General features: G+C 45.6%; 1 protein-coding gene and 1 pseudogene across 1 annotated transcript; one reads left to right on the forward strand and one right to left on the reverse strand.

Moving 5' to 3' along the window:
• The first annotated feature begins 396 nt into the window (after positions 1–396).
• LOC147455050 (putative L-type lectin-domain containing receptor kinase S.7) lies at positions 397–3,056 on the forward strand. Its single transcript, XM_086515188.1, has 2 exons — positions 397–1,240; positions 1,371–3,056. The coding sequence occupies exons 1-2, from the start codon at positions 519–521 to the stop codon at positions 2,863–2,865; spliced, it is 2,217 nt and encodes a 738-aa protein (XP_086371314.1). The 5' UTR covers positions 397–518; the 3' UTR covers positions 2,866–3,056.
• Positions 3,057–3,842: 786 nt separating this feature from the next.
• On the reverse strand, positions 3,843–5,777 carry LOC147455051 (uncharacterized; annotated as a pseudogene).
• Positions 5,778–18,248: the final 12,471 nt, after the last annotated feature.

Consider the following 18,248-nt stretch of genomic DNA (forward strand, 5'->3'; position numbering starts at 1 on the left):
TGTTTTTGGCAAGCCCTAGGGCCTGATTTAACTTAACAGTACGAGCTGCCATATTTGTAAAAAGTGAAAAACTATACAGGTCACTTTCTTCGGAATTGAAGATTGAAACGCGGTTAGTGACTGTTGAAAATGCTCTGGTTCGGTGGGAAATCGTAAAATATGGGGATACAAAATAGGAGTATTGACTTTCGACTCAGAACTTTTAGAAGAAGAGCAATAGAATTAATCATGATTGATCACATGAATATAAATCAATTGCGCCACAGCAGTGAGCAGGAGTGCTTTGGACATTCGGGCCTAACTTTAATTATAAGGTGGAGGCCGGCCGGCAGCTTTAGTAAAATACCGTTCTTAAGACTTCAAACAATAATATAGTGTTTCTAAAGCTTGAGTGCGTGTAAAGGAACAATCTTGACTATATATGCGGGATCTGTCTTAAGCTACAATTAAAGTGGTTAATGGCTTCTTAAGGCACTGGATTTAATTGTCTTAAGCAGCTACAATTAAAGTGATTAATCATGCTTCTGCTGTGGTTTACAGTGCTGGCCATATTCTTGTGGTCGTCATTGACTACTGCTCTGCAATTCCAGTATGCCTCATTCCAAGATGAGGCAGCTGTTGGTAATTCTACTAGCAGTAGGAGCGCCATCAAGGTGGTGTCGACGCAGGCCGATTGGTATGGCAGCTCCGGCGTGAACGCTTACTTCAATGGAACCGCAATTTGGCTAACTGCCTTCCAGAACAGCTCCTTGAATGGGGCCACAGAGGGCAATGGCACCAATGTAGGACGAGTGGTCTACAAGGACCCCATCCAATTCACCAATACCAATACCAGCTTTGCCACCTCCTTCACCTTCCAAATCATCACAACGCGCCCCTTTCCCAACTGCGGTAGCGGCATGGCCTTCTTCATCGCCGATTCTCTGCAAGCCCCACGCGACAGCGATACGAGCGGCTCCCTGGGCCTCCTGGACCCCTCCACGTTGTCTCCTGACGCTACGTCGTCCAGCAGCAGCTTCTTTGCCGTGGAATTCGACACCCGCATCAGCAACACGTTCCGTGACCCCAGCGCCAGCCACATTGGAATCGACGTTAACACGCTGCGATCGCTCAATGTCACGGACACCACGTCCTCTTTCTACCCGCAGCTCTTCCTTTACAACAACAGCACCTTCACAACCTGGATTGAGTACGATGCGTCCACGTACCTCATCCAAGTCTGGATGGCCAATGTCAGCAGGTATTTAATCGTCCTGTCTTTCAATGACGTTAAGAAGGGAAGGTCAATTTTCTTCGTTGGAAGATTATAGGTAGCCGAGACCCAATTAAGATCGCTTAAGTCTTCATCATGGATGATCTATTTATTGCAGTGCGAGCACCAATTCTTCAGGGGCCGCCAGCACACTAGTGCAATATGATCCCGTAGATCGCCCGCTTTACCCTTGCTTGCAATTGCAATATAACCTGTCCGCCGTCTTCTCGCAGAAACTCATGTATATGGGTTTCTCAGCTACGAGCGCACCCTCCAATCAAGGCATGCAAGGACATGCAATTTACTCATGGAGCTTTAGCAATGAGCTTGTAACTACTGCCCCCTCTAGTCCAACTCCTAGCAGGAAATTCAAGCTGTATGTGGCTCTAACAGTGGCATTCGCAGCTCTACTTCTCATCCTCGTGATGGTGTGGGCGCTGCTAACGCACAGGCGGAATCAAATCAGGAAGCGCGCTTCTGCTGCGGCGCGGGTAGAGAATGCCCTCCAGACGGCCCGCCCTTTCAGCTACAAAGAGCTAAGAAAGGCTACCAATGGGTTCGACGAGAAGAGGAAAGTGGGTGAGGGTGGCTATGGAAGCGTGTACAAAGGCATCATGGCAGATGGCTCGGTGGTGGCCGTGAAGAAGCTAAGGCAGAGCTTGACGCTGGAGGACCAGTTCTGCGCAGAGGCGAGCATCATAAGGAAAGTGCGGCATCGCTACTTGCTGGAGCTACAAGGATGGTGCTACGAGGATGGCCATGAGGCGCTGCTGGTGTCGGAATTCATGAGCAAGGGCAGCCTGGACGGTTACCTCTTCGACGCCAGCAAGAAGAAGCAGCTGGCTGGCAAGACAGCGGCGGGACAGACGGAGACGCGAATGCAGATTTTGAAGCAGGTGGCGGCAGCGTTGGAATACCTGCACGGAGGGTTGGGAGAGTGTGTGCTGCACCGAGACGTGAAGGCGGGCAATGTGCTTCTGACCGATTCAGCTAACGAGAAGCAGGTAGAGGCCAGGCTCTGTGATTTTGGGCTGGCTCGGCTGATACGGCACGAGGAGGGCGCAGTGGCCATGACCGCCGCCGGAACGCCGGGATACGTAGCGCCGGAGCTGCTCTACTGTGGCATGGCTACGGACAAGGTGGATGTGTTCAGTTTCGGCGTGCTGGCACTGGAGACGGCGTGTGGGCGACGGGCCATTTCCAAGGATTACTCGCAACACATCTATGATTGGCTCTGGGCTACGCTGGACAACATCGATCAATCAGTAGGCATCAGCGACCATCAGCTCCGCCGGGTGCTTGACCCGATCCTGATCACTGACGACAATGATGTGGCAGCGCAGCAGGTCCTGCAGGATTGGCGCTGCGTGGTGCATGTGGGATTGATGTGCTGCCATGCTGCTGCCGCCTGCCGCCCCAGCATGAAGGAGGTCAGCCGCGCTTTGGAGAGCAGATCAGCGCTTCCACTGCCCAAAGTCAAGCCCCCCTCGCCTTTCGAGTACTACGGGCCTTCCAGCGCCAGTAATACTATTACAGCAAGCACGCTTGCTCCCACCGCCTCTGCAAGCAGTGACTCGGGCCCACCTGCTTCACTGCTATCTGCGCCCCGTTAACCGACCAGCTCCTTTTAATGTTCTCTCATTCATCCGTAGTGTAAACACTCATACTATAATTTTGTCCTGAGGTACATATATGGCTCGACAAAGGACTCTTAGTTTTTTTTAAAAAAATCAAATACTCTTAGTTAGACTACTACAACTGGGATGAGGTAAAATAAATTCAATAATTTACCAGATTCTCCTTTCCCCCTTTCTCAGCGAACCTCCCCTTCCTCCCTTCTTCTTGTTCCTCGCCACATGCCTACCCTCTTCCTCGCCCCTCATGTGGGAGGTGGACGTCTCTCTCTCTCTCTCTCTCTCTCTCTCTCTCTCTCTCTCTCTCTCTCTCTCTCTCTCTCGCGTCGTGTCAGACCTCTACTGTGCGAAGGCCTTCGGACATCTAATTGTCAGCGGGGGTTCATGTGGGTCGGTTTGTTGCTCAAACGAGGGGGTGATGTAGGGTTGTGAGAGTGAGAGCTCTCTGTTGACGCGAGAGAGAGAGAGAGAGAGAGAGAGAGAGAGAGAGAGAGAGAGAGAGAGAGACCCATCGCCTTGCACCCTTACAATTGCACATGTAGAGGGTACGAGCGGAGGAAGGGAGGAGAGAGAGAAGAGAATAAGAGTTTTTAACGTTGTAGGAGAGAGAGAGAGAGAGAGGTGGACTCCTTATAGAAGGAAAGCGCATGGCCGACTGACAGACACCAACCGACTCCACCCCTTTCATCAACCCTTCCCTTTTTCTTTCACTAATGCTCTTTTCATTAATGGCTTAATTTTTTATTTTTTACAGCTGGGTACCCCCTACTCGCTTTGAATTTATAAGGGAGAAGCAAAATTACAATTGGACACCTAGATAACACTAGGGACAGGCCCATAGGCCAAGTTTCAGACTTCACAAAAAGTGGTCTACTAATTTCCCCGGGATACAACTGGTTCACAGCCAGTCTATCTCTTCCTGAAGCTTGTTGGCAAAGTTCAGAGCTTCTTCGTATTTAACTGGATAGCTCAAGCATTTCATCCTTCATCTCCTGTACCCAATTATAGATCACATCTAGTGAGCCCTTGTCATCGAGCAATCCCTGCATGTCTGTAGCCCTTCTTGCATAAAGCTCCAGAGAGTCTTTGAGGATTAAGACTCTGTGTCTGTAGATCCTCATTTGTTCCAGCTTGAGGTTAGCATCCTGCACCACAGCATCCAACAAATAAAGTCTTCAAACTAGGAGCTTGAAATTGGGAACAAAAAGGAAAGAATTTCTGAGCTTCCAAACAATCCATAAGAATTCTGCCCTAAATCTATTCCAAAAGTCAGAGAGGAGGCCATGTGAGTCCCCTAAGAGTAGCTGTTTCCACCCTAATTGGTGGTCAAGGGTTTTGACTAAGGGGGATAGGATGGGGGTGTTGGTTTGGCAGTTGAGGAACAGGTGGGGGATATCTTCCACGGCTCTTCTGCATCTGATGCATACCCCATTGCTCTGATTGGCTTTCCTGCTTCTGGCCCCTGTCCAAAGGGATTTATGAAGGATGAGCCAGAACAGTACTGACTGTTTGGGTTGAATGCTTTTGTTCCAAATGGATATCTTCCACGGCTCTTCTGCATCTGATGCATACCCCATTGCTCTGATTGGCTTTCCTGCTTCTGGCCCCTGTCCAAAGGGATTTATGAAGGATGAGCCAGAACAGTACTGACTGTTTGGGTTGAATGCTTTTGTTCCAAATGGATTGGAACTTAAAGTTCCACTGTCTCCTGTCAAGTTGCACATTCCATCTATTGTTGAGGGTGACATGGAGAAGAGGGACCTGCTTAGCTATGCAATCAGGGGGGTTATTAAGAGCTATCCCCCCGTTCCAGCGTACGTTCTTGGTCGAGGGGGAGATATCTGCTTCGAATATTGAAATCCTTGAGGGAACTATTGCATCCTTGATTCCAGTAGTCTAACTTCCCAAGGTTGCAGCTGGCTAGTCAGGATGAGTTGCTCTGAGGTGAGCCAGGAGCTGTTGGTAGTGCTCCACAAGTCCTCCCAAACTTTGAATCCTTTGTGATGTATTCTCGTGGTTGTTGTGGCCTATTGGGTAGTGATTTGGGGGATTCGGTCTCTAGACCACCAGATAGATTCATCTCTTCTGATTCTTTGGTCTTGTGTATATTCCTGGCTGAACTCCAGCATAGGCCTCCCTCTCTCCCATGCTTGCCAAACTAATTTGAGCAGGGCAGACCCTATGGGGTTTATTTCTTGGTTTCCAAAGAAAATTGTGATCCAAGGGAGCTGGTTCTAGAGTCTTTGCCCTTTAATGTGGAAACTCGCCAGGTGTCTAAACAATAGGCATGCCCATTCAGCTTTTGGTTGTTCCAGGGCTCTGATGACAGTCTTGATTGCCAGTTTGTCAGCCCAAGCGCTGACATTCCTAACACCTCCCAAGTTCTTAGGCAAGATGCAGATGTCCCATTTGACTTTTGCAGCCCCCTTTTTGAAGGGGTCACCTACCCACAAGAAGTTCCTGCATATTTTGATGATTTCCTTAAGGTGGGAATCTGGGGGTCTCCAACAGCTGAGGAAGTAAAGGAGGTAAGCAGTAATGTAGTGATTGATGACCATAACTCTTCCAGCGATGTTGCTTTGAAACCCTAGCCATCTGTTCAGTTTCCCTCTGAATTTTTTAAGCACCCAATCCCATCTCTGTTTCATGGTGACTCCGAACCCAAAAGGGATGCCTAGAAGCATGAACACTTGCCCCTCTGGGATGACTTTACATCCCTATTCTGCCACCCAGTTGGGGATGGGAGAGATGAAGGCCCTAATTACTGTTTTGGAGTGGTTTACTCTGGAGCCAAAAGCAGAGCAAAAGATGGTTATGGCTCTCCAAAAGTTTTGGAGGGAAGTGTATTCGTTTTTAACTAACCCATTGGTGTCATCTGCAAATTGTGACATACATTGTTGCTTTGTAGAGTTCGGGAGGTTGATCCCTTCTATCAGCTTGTCAGCCATCCATCCTTTGACTAAGCAGTTAAGTCCATCTCCTTCCACTGCAAAGTGTAGTGGAGCCAGGGGGCACCCTTGTCTCACTGATTTGTTGAGAATAAATGCTTCAGATAGCATTCCATTGATAGCAACTTTGGCATGAGCATTTCCAAGTAATGTCTCGACAAATTTGACAAGGTTGGATCCAAAGCCCATGTGGCTTAGGCTATGTAGGATGAAAGACCACTCTAGCCTGTCATAGGCCTTATCATAATCTACTTTGACAAATACAAAGTCTTGGTTGGTTTCTTCAGCATGCTCAAATCCTTCCCACAGGGAGTTAACAGCCTCCAAAATTCTCCTCCCTTTTATAAACCCCTTTTGCTATTCATTTATCCACTTGGAGAGGTGTGTGTTTAGTCTGTTAGAAATTGATTTGGCAAAAACTTTATACCCTGTTGTAAGCATGGTCAATGGTCTCTAGTAGCTCAGCTTATCCTTTGGTCCTCTTTTATGGAGGAGCTTGATCACTCCAATGTTGATAAGGTTGGGTAGGGCTTTGTACTTCACTAATTCCTCCCAGACTTTGAGCAGAAATGGGGTGAGAAAGTCTTTGAAGCATTGAAAGAACTCTGATGGGAGACCATCTAGCCCAGGGGTTTTGTTGGGTTTTAGTGCTTCAACGGCCTTATTGAGATCAGCTATACTCAATGGGGAGTCAATTAGGGCAAGGTCTTCCTTATAGGGCAAGGTCTTCCTTAGGGATCACCTTTCTTCTGAATTTCCAGATGGTCTCCCTGCTTTTGATCATCTCTTCAGTTAGTACTTCCTTGGGGCTGAACAATTTTTCAAATGAAGTTTAACCAGCTCCACATTTTGGCAATCATTTGTGGCCATCCCCTGGTCAGTGGTGAGAAGAGGGACAACATCTCTAGAATTCTTCTTCCTTAGACTTCTGAACATCTCTTTGGAGGGTCTATCAGCCTTCCCTACCCACCACTCCTTGAAGAACAGTTTGGTGTGTTGAACCGCTCTATCTTCCTCTGCTTTTAATTGGCTTCTGAGGGTAGAGATTTGGCTCTGAATGCGAACATCTAGGGGTTGGGATCTCTCAAGTAGACCCAATTCCTCATACATCTTTTCTTTCTTTTTCCTCCTAGTTTGGGTTCTTTCTTTTCTGGTGGCAATCAAGAACTATTGGGAGCCTTTAACCGTTGTGCTCCAATGTTTGGCAGGGGTGAAATTACTGGAGAATGCCCTTGGCCAGATTTCAGCTATTCCTGCCTGGACTTTGGGAGGGTGAAGAGGTGAGGATCGGTGTGAAATCAATTGTTCCTGATCTTGGACGCTTTGTCATCACATGTGATCAACAGGGGTTAGTGATCTGACTCGCATGACGTGTACTTGGGCTTTGCCTTGACCCTATTGAACTGGTTGGCAATTGCCAAAGTGAAATAGCATATGACCAGCCTAGCTTTTCTTACAGGAAGCCCCTTGCTGTAGTTCTTCCAGGTAAAGAAACTCTCTATACCTGCATCCCATAGGTCGTGCTTACCTTTGCAGGCTTCCCATTTGTCTTTCTCCTTGCCTTGGATAGTGAGTCCCCTTCTGAGAAACCTATCCTCCAATGTCTCAACCATGTTAAAGTCCCCAAGCAGAATATATGGTCCTTGAATGGTAGAGATTTCCTCCCATATCTGGGCCCTGCTAGAAGCAGTCCCTCCAGCATAGACAGAAATTAGTTCGCAGTTGAAAGGGGAGGGGAGGGAGACAAAACACCAAAACTGATGACTCCTATTAGAGGAAACACCATCTGCTATCTGTTTCCTGATTCCTATGGTTGTACCCCCAGTCCCTCTTGAGTGAGAAGAGGTGAACCATTTCCAATCGGGGTGGATTTCCTTCAACTGTCTAAGGAGATCCTCTCCTTCAACTTTGATCTCTTACAGTGCACAGATGTCAACAGCTTGATCTTTGAGCCAAAAGTTGATCTTTTTTGTTTTGGTAGGGTCAGTAATCCCCTTTATGTTCCAGGAGGCTATTTTCATCTGCTGGTTTTTTTTTCCCTTTACTCTGCGGGACCCTGGTGGGAGTCCTGGTGACCAATTCATGAGCTCTCTTGTTTGCCTTCTGGATTTCCATTGACACAGGGGGGATGTCGGCGTTTTCTTCTTATAGGGGTGCTTGAGACGCCTGATTGAGGTCCAACACTTTGTTCTTGACTTCTATTTGCATGTGACCTTCTTCCTCTCTTGTGCCCTCTGGGGTGGCTCCTATGTCCTCAGTCTCAGCTCTTGACTCTGATTCGGGAACATCGGATTCTATCCAGTCTGGGATTTCAACTAGAAGAGAAAATTTGTTTTGGTTCCTCTGCTTGGGTTTTTTGGCTTCTCTTCTAGACCCTTTTCTGTTCTTACTAGAGGGGGCAATAGTGGGTGCTGGGGAGGCTTCATTTTTTTGAATGGGGTTTTTTTGGGGTTCCTCATTGTTGGAGGGGGGAGGGGGATTGTTGGGGGTCACAATTGGGGGAGCTTTAGAAGGGGAGTTTCTAACTAAGTGGCCGGCTCCCCCGTAGTTGAAGCATGCATTAGGCAAGTATTTGTAGACGATAGGTTGCTCCATGCAGTCGCCCTCGTCCGTGACAATGACCATTGAATCTGGAAGCAGCTTGGATAGGTCCATCTCTATGAGCATCTGAGGGTGCCATGAGGGGTTGAAACCCCTCTGAGGTTTTCCTCCCAAGACTTTTCCTAGGTGCCCGCCTATCTGGCTGCGATGGTGATGGAAATGCAGTGGGAGGTTGGGTAGTTCTCCAGGGCCGATTTGTCGGGGTTGAAATTTCGGGACCATTTGAAGAGGCACAATGGTGAGGCCCTGAGCACCCAATGTCCAAAGCTTAGGATCTTGAAGGCCATTTCTGGTTTTTTGAACATGAATAGGTAGTGGTTCTTGGGCAGGGCTTGGATGTTCTCTACCTCGCACCCACTACTGCCCCATTGATTTCTGACCCAAGCCCTCAACACTTCAACAGATGGGCACGAGCTAGTCACCAGGCCTATGAGGGCCCTATTTTTGGGATCTTTTTCTATTTTCCTAACTTGGGAGCCAAGCAGGATTACCAACGTCTTACCTCAAGGATTGACTCCTGTGTTGATAGCATCCACTCCCGGGCTGTGTCAGTGGAGAATGCTCGGGGTACCGTCGGAGGAGGACAGAGGGGGGACCTCATGAGGAGGTCCCGGATGCGGGCTTGCTGGTGCTACGGGGGGGTCCCTTGGAAAGGCATCACCACTTTTCCAAGCTTCATGTAACTGCTCTGCGAAACCTTGAGGGAGGTTCTGAAAAAGCTGCTGAGTAAAAAGACTAGACGGACATGCCTGAAAAGCAGGGCCTAAGTTTGCTGATGAGTGGTCTATGAGGCAGAGGGTTGGAGGCCCACCATGCATTTTCATGAGTGGTAGACGTAGGAGGTAGAAGCAGGGGTACCACCTCCTAAAGTAGGGGAGGTGATGGGAGGGCACGACATGACAATTAGGTCAACATGAACTCATCGCCCTCGCAAGACTTCAGTCCACTAGAGGAGGCATTGAAGTGGGGAAGGCAAATAGGGCATTGAGTGCTCCTACCACTCTTAGCTTTTGAGGGTAATTAGGTATTACAAAGATCTATTACCTCTCCCACTGCTTTTTGAAAATCGGACATACATACTTGCACAAGTATGGCCGGCCACTGAAGGCGGCCTCTCTCTCTCTCTCTCTCTCTCTCTCTCTCTCTCTCTCTCTCTCTCTCTCTCTCTCTCTCTCTCTCTCTCTCTCTCTCTCTCTCTCTCTCTCTTTATCCCGTGCTTGTCATTTAGCCTTCATCTCTCAAACATTGACACATGTAAAGGGTACGCAGATTGCTGTTATAGAATACATATAGATGTACATACTTATGTTGAGCTTATGCTCAATACATGTGAAGGATTTCAGTGTCTAGAAAATTTATTTGTTGCTAATCAAGGGGTAGGGAATGGTCATTTAATGACCATTTCCCATAATATTGACGACCACATGGCGACCGAGATGGAGGCTGGAAGCCAGGAGCCATGGTGGGAGTCAATATTATGGGAATGTTAATGACCATCCCCGACCGTCAAGGTTGCTAGGATGGGGACCAAGTAGTCTGTTACAATTGTTTAGTTGCAGAGATTGCATAGTGAGCAGGCCTACGTCAATTGTTTAGTTGTAGAGATTGCGTAGTGAGCAGGTCTACGTCAGTCATTTAGTTGCAGAGATTGCGCAATCAATAGGTGTAGATGCTCGGATGCAGTGTAGATTGCGTAGTGAGCAGGCCTACGTCAATTGTTTAGTTGCAGAGATTGCGTAATGAGCAGGCCTACGTCAATTGTTTAGTTGCAGAGATTGCGTAGTGAGCAGGTCTACGTCAGTCATTTAGTTGCAGAGATTGCGCAATCAATAGGTGTAGATGCTCGGATGCAGTGTTTAGTTGCAAAAATTGCAAAGTCAGTAGGTCTACGTCGTTCAATGACTCATCATTGATTGCAAAAATTGCAAAAGTCAGTAGGTCTACGTCGTTCAATGACTCATCATCGTTCAATGACTCATCATCCAATGGTTAAAGCACATCCAGTGCTAGTTTATTACTTTTGCTGACTTGGTATGCAGTCATTGGAGCACACAATGATTGATTATTTCAAGCGTTGAGCTGCCATGCAATGATTGGAGAAAACAGGTGACGATTTCGCATGCTGAGGTGGACACGAATATTGGTCAATTGTGCCTCTAAGATTTTTGAGTGCGGAGATGTCGTGCATCCAACTATCCTCCACTTTGGTTCTGTCCGGTAATGGTAGCAGGATGGCCTGCCCCCCGACCAGCGACCTTGACAGATTTGGGACGACTCGGAGCTCAAATACTTTGACATCATACAAATGCAAAATTGCATTTCATCGACCAACTTGAAGAGAAGCTTTCTGTTTCTCATCTTTATAGCATAAACTAGCCCATTTTATTGCAAGGTGCCCGCACTTGAGGAGACCTTCCAACATCTATTCAGCCCATCAAAATGCGATGCCAAAACTTAGAACTATCCTTCCCAATGAAAATTTAAATCTTCCTTGCTATGGTCATCAATAGAAGAGTGCCATAACAATTAGTAAGTTAGTAATGTCATGCCGCAACAAATGACAAAAATAAAAGGAACGCATGGACGCATCTAAGAAAATTCTCTTTGACGAGATACAAACATACTAAGGTTGGGTTCAGACTGAACCAACGGAAGAAACAAGCCTTCTAAATGTGCCGCCGCCTAGTGTGAACAGTGTGGAGAAGGAAAAGTGAAAAAGTGAAGGGGGCTGAGAGAGGCCATCAACTCTTCCGGGGGGAGGGTCGGAAGAAAAATGGAGGGCCTGGCGGAAGAGTGCCTCGACTCCAACCAATCAAATTTTGCCATGGAGGATCGACGCCCCTTTGCATTTTTCTTCCGTCGCCTAGTCTGAATCCACCCTAAAGTTCACCACCATATTTTTTGTGCAAAACATTGAAATTAGATATAATATCCCACTTCATTGCCATGGCCATCTAAAAATACTCTTAATCGACTCAAGAAACGCTTATATGAGGGACTTCATAATTTCACACGAGTGAATTTTGAACTTCTTCTATCAATGCGAATCGAGCATCCATAAACACAATAAGTAGTATATTTTGTTCCCTTTAGTATTGAAGATTGATTTGGTTCGAAATTTGTTGATCAAACGTGACATGGCCCCTTGTAAATTTCATTTGAGACTTAAGTGCATGCTTTGTAGTCAGTAAGGACATCCTCCATCAAGGATGCATTCAAATTTGCACAAAAGCAATGCTCACACAAGCCTTTTCCATGGTGAAGATGTTCACACCATGAGCGGAAGACCATGCTACTATAGTCTCGCATAGAGGAGGCAGTGAATCAGCTATTGCATCTTGGATGGATTAAGCAGTTCCTATGTGTGTGATTTTGGGATCCAACCCCATCCCAAGTTCAACGCTACAAAGCTAATTAAACATTCCGTGTTTTGGAGGGTAGAGACCACCCATTGTAACGTGGGTCTGAAAAAGCTCACTCACTCTTTTGTGTAAATCAATGAATGCACGCGAGATGAGCATCCCTGCCCATACATCTTTCCTATGTAGTGTGAACCACCCCTAAGAATCTCATATAGATTTAGCGTCTGGCCGATGATATAGGTCTTTAATAGTGTATGGTTAGCTCTAAGGTCATTGTCCTTAGTACAACATTTGTAGATTATCACTAGGATATCTTTATCACCACAACGAGTATGGCCGGCTGGCGAAGGCGGCCTTCTCTCTCTCTCTCTCTCTCTCTCTCTCTCTCTCTCTCTCTCTCTCTCTCTCTCTTTATCCTGTGCACGTGAGCTTCTCTCACTTTTGACATTTAGCTTTCAGCTCGCAGACATTGACACGTGTAAAAGGTACTCGGACTGCTGTTATAGAATACATATAGATTCATTGCCACAACCCTCCAAAAGTATTCTTATTTCGTAAGAGGCTCAAGCAAACTTGAATAAGGTTGAGATAAAATTTGCACACGGTGGCACTAAATCACCAACATGTTTTCTTTTTGGCTCCAAGTGTTGCTCTTTACAATTCTACTTGGTTAATGTCAAGAAGGGAAATTTGCAATTTTTTGTTTGCATAAAACTTAGGTTTTACATTTGTAATATACACACCTTTGTTTTCGGGGGGGGGGGGGGGGAATGCACCCTTCAGGTATGTAGGTGTATTATGTATGTTTGATAGGAACGTTTACAATAATTATTGAGGATTACAAGCTTACATATACAAAGGGGCTTTTTTGTCATGCCAAGGGTAGGACCGGGCAGGTCCAAGGGCTAGGACGGACATGCAGTCAAGGAGATCCCTATGTTTAACAGGTCAAGGGTCTGTATAAAGCATGGCTGGGTCCCCTCTGTTTTACATTGGTATCAGAGCTCAACGAGGAGAGTTATGGAGGAAGGGGGAAGATGGCCTTGCATGGCTTGTTGCATCTCTCTCTCTCTCTCTCTCTCTCTCTCTCTCTCTCTCTCTCTCTCTCTCTCTCTCGCGTCATGGAGGGTGTGGTTATAACATTTAATGCACTAGTAACTTGTGTGTAGCGGAAATTGATAACATAGTGAGCATTTTATTAAGAACAAGTTCCTAATGAGCATAGAGAGAGTACTTAATTTGAGAAAACAACATAGCAATTTACACCTAGCTAGTTTAGCATAGATAATGCTTGAAAAGAGAGAGAAATAGAACAATTGACAATAGTTGAGGACCGGATTTACATAGAGGCTTTGTATTATAGCTTCTCCCATCAAGGGAGACTTTTGTACAATACAATCTTTGTGTTCCTTGACAAAACTCGTTGGTGCAATGAAGATGGAGGCTTCATGCACCAAATTATGCTTGAAAAACACACCTAGTGTCCCTAGCCTCGGTCTCAAGACCTTACACACCTTCAAAAATGGTGAGAGCAGGGAATGAGGAAGATTGAGAGGAAGAAGGTGTACCATCTTTTTTTTTTTGCAAAACTCACAATTGTGAGTGGATAGTATTAAGAACATCAGCAATATACAACAATATGGAGCTCAGACCGAGCCTCGAGGGTCCCAAGATTGCACGTTATCTGCTTGGCAGAAAAGCCACTACCACTCCTAGGCTTTCCATATTACAAGATGTTATGTATTGTTCTAGACCAATCCTCTGAGGCTTGTTTGCCTCCGATCATGTGAATCGTCACTCTGAACTCTTGTATGATTTCACAAAAGCTTGCCACAGCCATATCCCCTTCAAACACGTGACGGTTCCTTGCTTGCCAAATATGGTGCAAGAAGTAGTACCTGATTATTTGAGTGCAGACCAGAAGAGCAGGACTTCCCAAAAAAACAGATCATTCTTGAAGAACTTAATTTGCCATGTCCTTTGAATCCACTTGCATAATTTCCCAACCATGCCCCTAATTTCTTGGCATCCCATGAAAAGGTGGGCTAGGTCTTCACTAGCCATTTTGCACCCTGAGCAATGATCGGACCCGATGCCTCTTTCTTGTACCTTTACTCCCGTCGGCAGAGCACCCCACATCACTTTCCACAAAATTATCTTCATATACTAAGGCCACCTTGGCTTCCAGATGTTCTCCATGACTTCCTCCCACCGCTTTTCCATCCATTGCCTCTTCCATAATTTGTTCAGGGGGCTACACCAATTAGCCTCGTGCATTAATGCATGGTAAGTGCCTTTAGAGTGTGGTTTCCAAGAGAGGCTACTCCCGGGCCATCTCCAAGCGTCCCATTCAAAGTTGGATTCACAAATTGGCATCACCACCTTATCAAGCTCTTTCATCACCCTGTGGACTAGTAAGATCTCAAAGCCATTCAGTTGAAATTGGATGGCTATAGAGTTAGCAGTTTTCCAGCACTTCATATTGCCATCCCAGAATTGCTCTAGTAGAATGAGCCCCTTATTATTCACATTCCTGGCCATTTCTATCCAATAGGGGCTTTGCGGCGGCCCCAATATGTTAGAGAGCCAAGGGGACCAGTGCAAAATGGAGTTCTTAAAGTATCTGGTTACTTCCCCCCATTCCAAAACCGTCACTTCACTTTTGCACTTCCTCATCAGCTCCCCTGAGAGTCCACCAGATCTAAGATAAGACCACTTTAGGGCAAGAAGTTTGTCGTGCATCACAACCCCCTTCCACTTTCCCCCTTTCGAACCCAGTTTTCTTGCATCAAGCATTTCCTTGGTCATGATAGCCCAAGCTTGGTCCTGTTTAGCCAATGAGACCATAAATTTGGCACAAAAGGCCTCTGCATGGGATACAGGGTTAATAATGCCGAGCCCTCCTTGGTCTATCGGGCGAGCAACTACCTCCCATCTAGCCCGCTGCCATGGCCGGGATGTTTTCGTGTTGTTCTTCCAAAGAAACCTTTTCACTAGTTTTAAGAATTCCTTCGTGTTACATTTATCCATCTTGAGCACGGGGCTAAGGAAAGCAATATACGGGATCATAAAAGCATTAATCACTCTAATCCGGCTTTGGAAGGGGAGGAGAACAAACTCCCATCTTCTCATTTTTGAGCTTATTTTTTCAAGGACCCATTGAAATCTTTGACTATGGGTTACGTCCACCCCTACGGGGGCTCCTAGGTGTCTAAATATACTCCCTTTTGAGATGATCTCTATTGTCTAGACTGTAGGAAGTATTCTCCTCACATAAACACCCTAATTAGCATAGCTTAGCTTAGTAATTAGCATGGTAGAGAAGATGAGCTTGCCATTGAAGCTTGGCTCTTGGTTGGATTTGCATTCCATGGCCAAGAGTTGTTGGTTTAGGCCTCTACTTCTCAATGCTTAGAGAAGGAGATGGAGTTCTTCTTGCACACATCAGTTGTGTGTGTGTGTGTGGGTGTGTGTGTGTGTGTGTGTGTAGCAATGTGTTAGACAAAAATGCTGCCCTCTCTCTCTTCTTGGTTGACCCCTCTTGCCAATTACTCTTGATGGCCTCCCATTGGCTCCTGCAAAGCTTAGCCAATCACAAATTAGAAGCATAATTGATAGTCTTGTGACATGTGTCCCCCTTTTCCCTTTTGTGAGAGCTTTAGTTAATCAAATAATTTATTAAAACTCTCATTGGACCTCTTAGTCTTCTGGCCAATAGGAATCAAACAAGCCGTTGGGTTGTTGGGCTCATTGGACCCCTTGGTAGACTGTCCAAGGGAGCTTAATTTCTATTGGTTCTTTTATCAAGAGTTTTAAATTTAATTAGACTAATTTTACTCTAGTCTAATTCTCATTGGTCCACCTCTATGATCATCCAATAGGATTTGACGGAAAATTGGGGCAACTGGGCTAGGAGTCTACCATGTGTCTAGTATTCCCTTTGGGGGAAGCTTTGGAGTGTGTGTGTGTGTGTGTGTGTGTGTGTGTTTCTCTCTCCTCCCCTACTCTTAGGGCTCGGCCCCTCCTTGATAGGGATGTGGGGAGACTTTTGAGTCTTACCACCACCATCCAATTTTCCCAGCTTTGACCATTTGGACTTATTAGTTAATTTTTGGAACCTTAGCCTATGGAGGTCTTAATGGAGCTGACCTTAGGTCTTTTAAGCTCCAGTGATGCACATTGCTCTTTTGTAAACTAGCACCCTTTGGATCCCTATTTTTCCTCCTTTGGATACTTGCAGAGACCGATCTGGCAATCTTACCGATATTCTAGCTTTCACTCCCCTGGTACTTCCCCATATTAAATGATCAATTTAACATGAGAAAAACATTTGGGAGAATTAGATATTAGTTTTTATGACAGTGGTCATCAAGATTGGGGGGCTTTTGCATGCTTTGCATGGGAAGAGAAGAAGAAGCCGCAGCTCGACTACGGGTGCAAGGTTGCTAAGCAAAGGTCTGGGCCGAGGATCCTGGGTGTGCAGAGGCTCTTACAGTGAGCAAGAGGTCGATATCGACCTACATCAAACCACAGGGAAAGCATCTCGGCGGGGGTCATGTTGGCCTCTGCCTTTGGTAACTCGACAAGTAACCATGTTGGGGAAAAGGAATTTGGCAAGGCCGACCAGTGATGACCTATCATTTGTATTGTGAGGGAGCAATGCTCCGTACAGGATGCTCATGTGGAAAGCTTTTGTAGCCAACATCATGTGGTTGGGCTACACAGTCAGGGTTTATTCAACCCTTCGGCATGTAAAAGCAAGTCAGGCATGGCCTGTGATTTGTGAGGTCGAGGTACTTGACAAGCCCAATTTCTAATTATTAATTCGAGATGTTGGCAAGTACTACTAGGAGAGGGATCCTTCCTAGGCACGTTTTATGCCATTTGTGCAGTCAGTCAGGACTATGATCCTTAGACAGAGAAGCAAGGCTCCGTAACTTACATTGGCCCCATATTTTATTTTATTTTGCAACAACATGGCTTCTAGGGGCATGCCTTCAGTAAAGCATGTTCACTTTAAGTTTCGATTTTGAACTTATTCATTTTGGTAGGAATTTCTATGATTCCACCTTGACAAGAAAATGTTTCTTTGCTCAAGCTATGTTTGGCATTTAGATGTTATTTGATAGCTAAGTTTTCCAGCTATTTCTTCACTATTGAGCAATCGCATGATTCTCAATAAGATGTATTTTGGCACGGTCGTTTTTCTATGCAAGCTCGACAAGGTCGACTCTCTTTGACATTTCTGTGTAAATTGAAGCATCTATTTGCTATAAGCACTCAGGACAATTATGTCTCATCTTTCTGATGAACTTCTAGGAATCAAGGCTACATGTTAAGACATATTGCATAGCAGTTTTTGAAGTTTGGAATATGCTATCAGCATACGAACTGAGGAGTCTTTGCAACATGTCTGCATGTTTTCTCACTAGAGATCGGATTGAACCAAGCCAAGAAGACATGTGCAGGACATCCGACATCTCTCAAGTTATTCGCATACATGGCTATGAGCCACATTCATGCGATGGCCACTCGTCTTAGAGGAACGACAAGGTTAGTACATTTGAAGTTAAACTTGTCTTTTTTTTTTACTATTCATTTTGTACAAGATTTCTCGGTGGTGTAAAGCAAGTGCTTTGGCAGACCCCATGAGAAGCACACTGTGTAAATAAAAGTTCTTTGACAGACTTCATGTGAAGCAAGGCTTCTCTTATGTACCATAATCTTCTCACTTGATTTCAGATCAACAATACTGGCACATATCTTTGGCACTATGTGGATATAAGCTCACAATTTATGCAATGACGCACTGTGATGTATCCATGATAGTGTAATCGTGTAAGGCATGTATACCACGGGCTCACATGATTAAGACTATCATGACATCCATCCTTGCATACACTTCCACTATAGCACTAGCTACTCAATCAAGGAAGAGTTTCGTTATGGATGTTTCATAACATTTTGTGTTTATGTTTATGCATAGGCAAAGTGCCATACATATGCACCCCGATACAGTCACAATGTCATACAAGTAAGTAGGTCAAGATGTGACTTATGGTACCTCTCTCTACGAGAGCATTATACAAGCACACTATTGTACGCTTATAGGATAAGCTACCACACAGCCATTGTTTGCACAAAGGGGGCATTCAATATAGTAGAAAACGGGATTTTTCCCAGCCCCAACATTCTGTGTGTGTGTGGCCTTCCTAATTCTCTGCGAGAAAGGTGAGACTAGGCATGATTTTACTAAAATCTTTCTATGTCGATATGGTAACATGAAGGGCTACGAGCCATCTGTTTTAACAGGACGGACTAAGCGCCATCTATTTTCTAAGGGCTAAGAGACACCTCTTTTGGAATGATAAGAGACACTTGTTTGTAATACATCAGTGATTTCTTTCAAGATCGAACAATTCTATTCAGTTGAGTACCCATCAATTTTGAT

This window comes from Adiantum capillus-veneris, chromosome 6, assembly GCF_014529385.1.
Source record: "Adiantum capillus-veneris isolate H3 chromosome 6, ASM1452938v2, whole genome shotgun sequence".
NCBI classification, from domain to species: domain Eukaryota; kingdom Viridiplantae; phylum Streptophyta; class Polypodiopsida; order Polypodiales; family Pteridaceae; genus Adiantum; species Adiantum capillus-veneris.

Bases quoted from the DNA above. Each gene is read 5' to 3' on its own strand.
- LOC147455050 (XM_086515188.1), top strand. From the start codon at position 519: ATGCTTCTGCTGTGGTTTACAGTGCTGGCCATATTCTTGTGGTCGTCA. The intron at 1,241-1,370 runs GTATTTAATCGT...TATTTATTGCAG, and splicing joins TGGATGGCCAATGTCAGCAG to TGCGAGCACCAATTCTTCAG.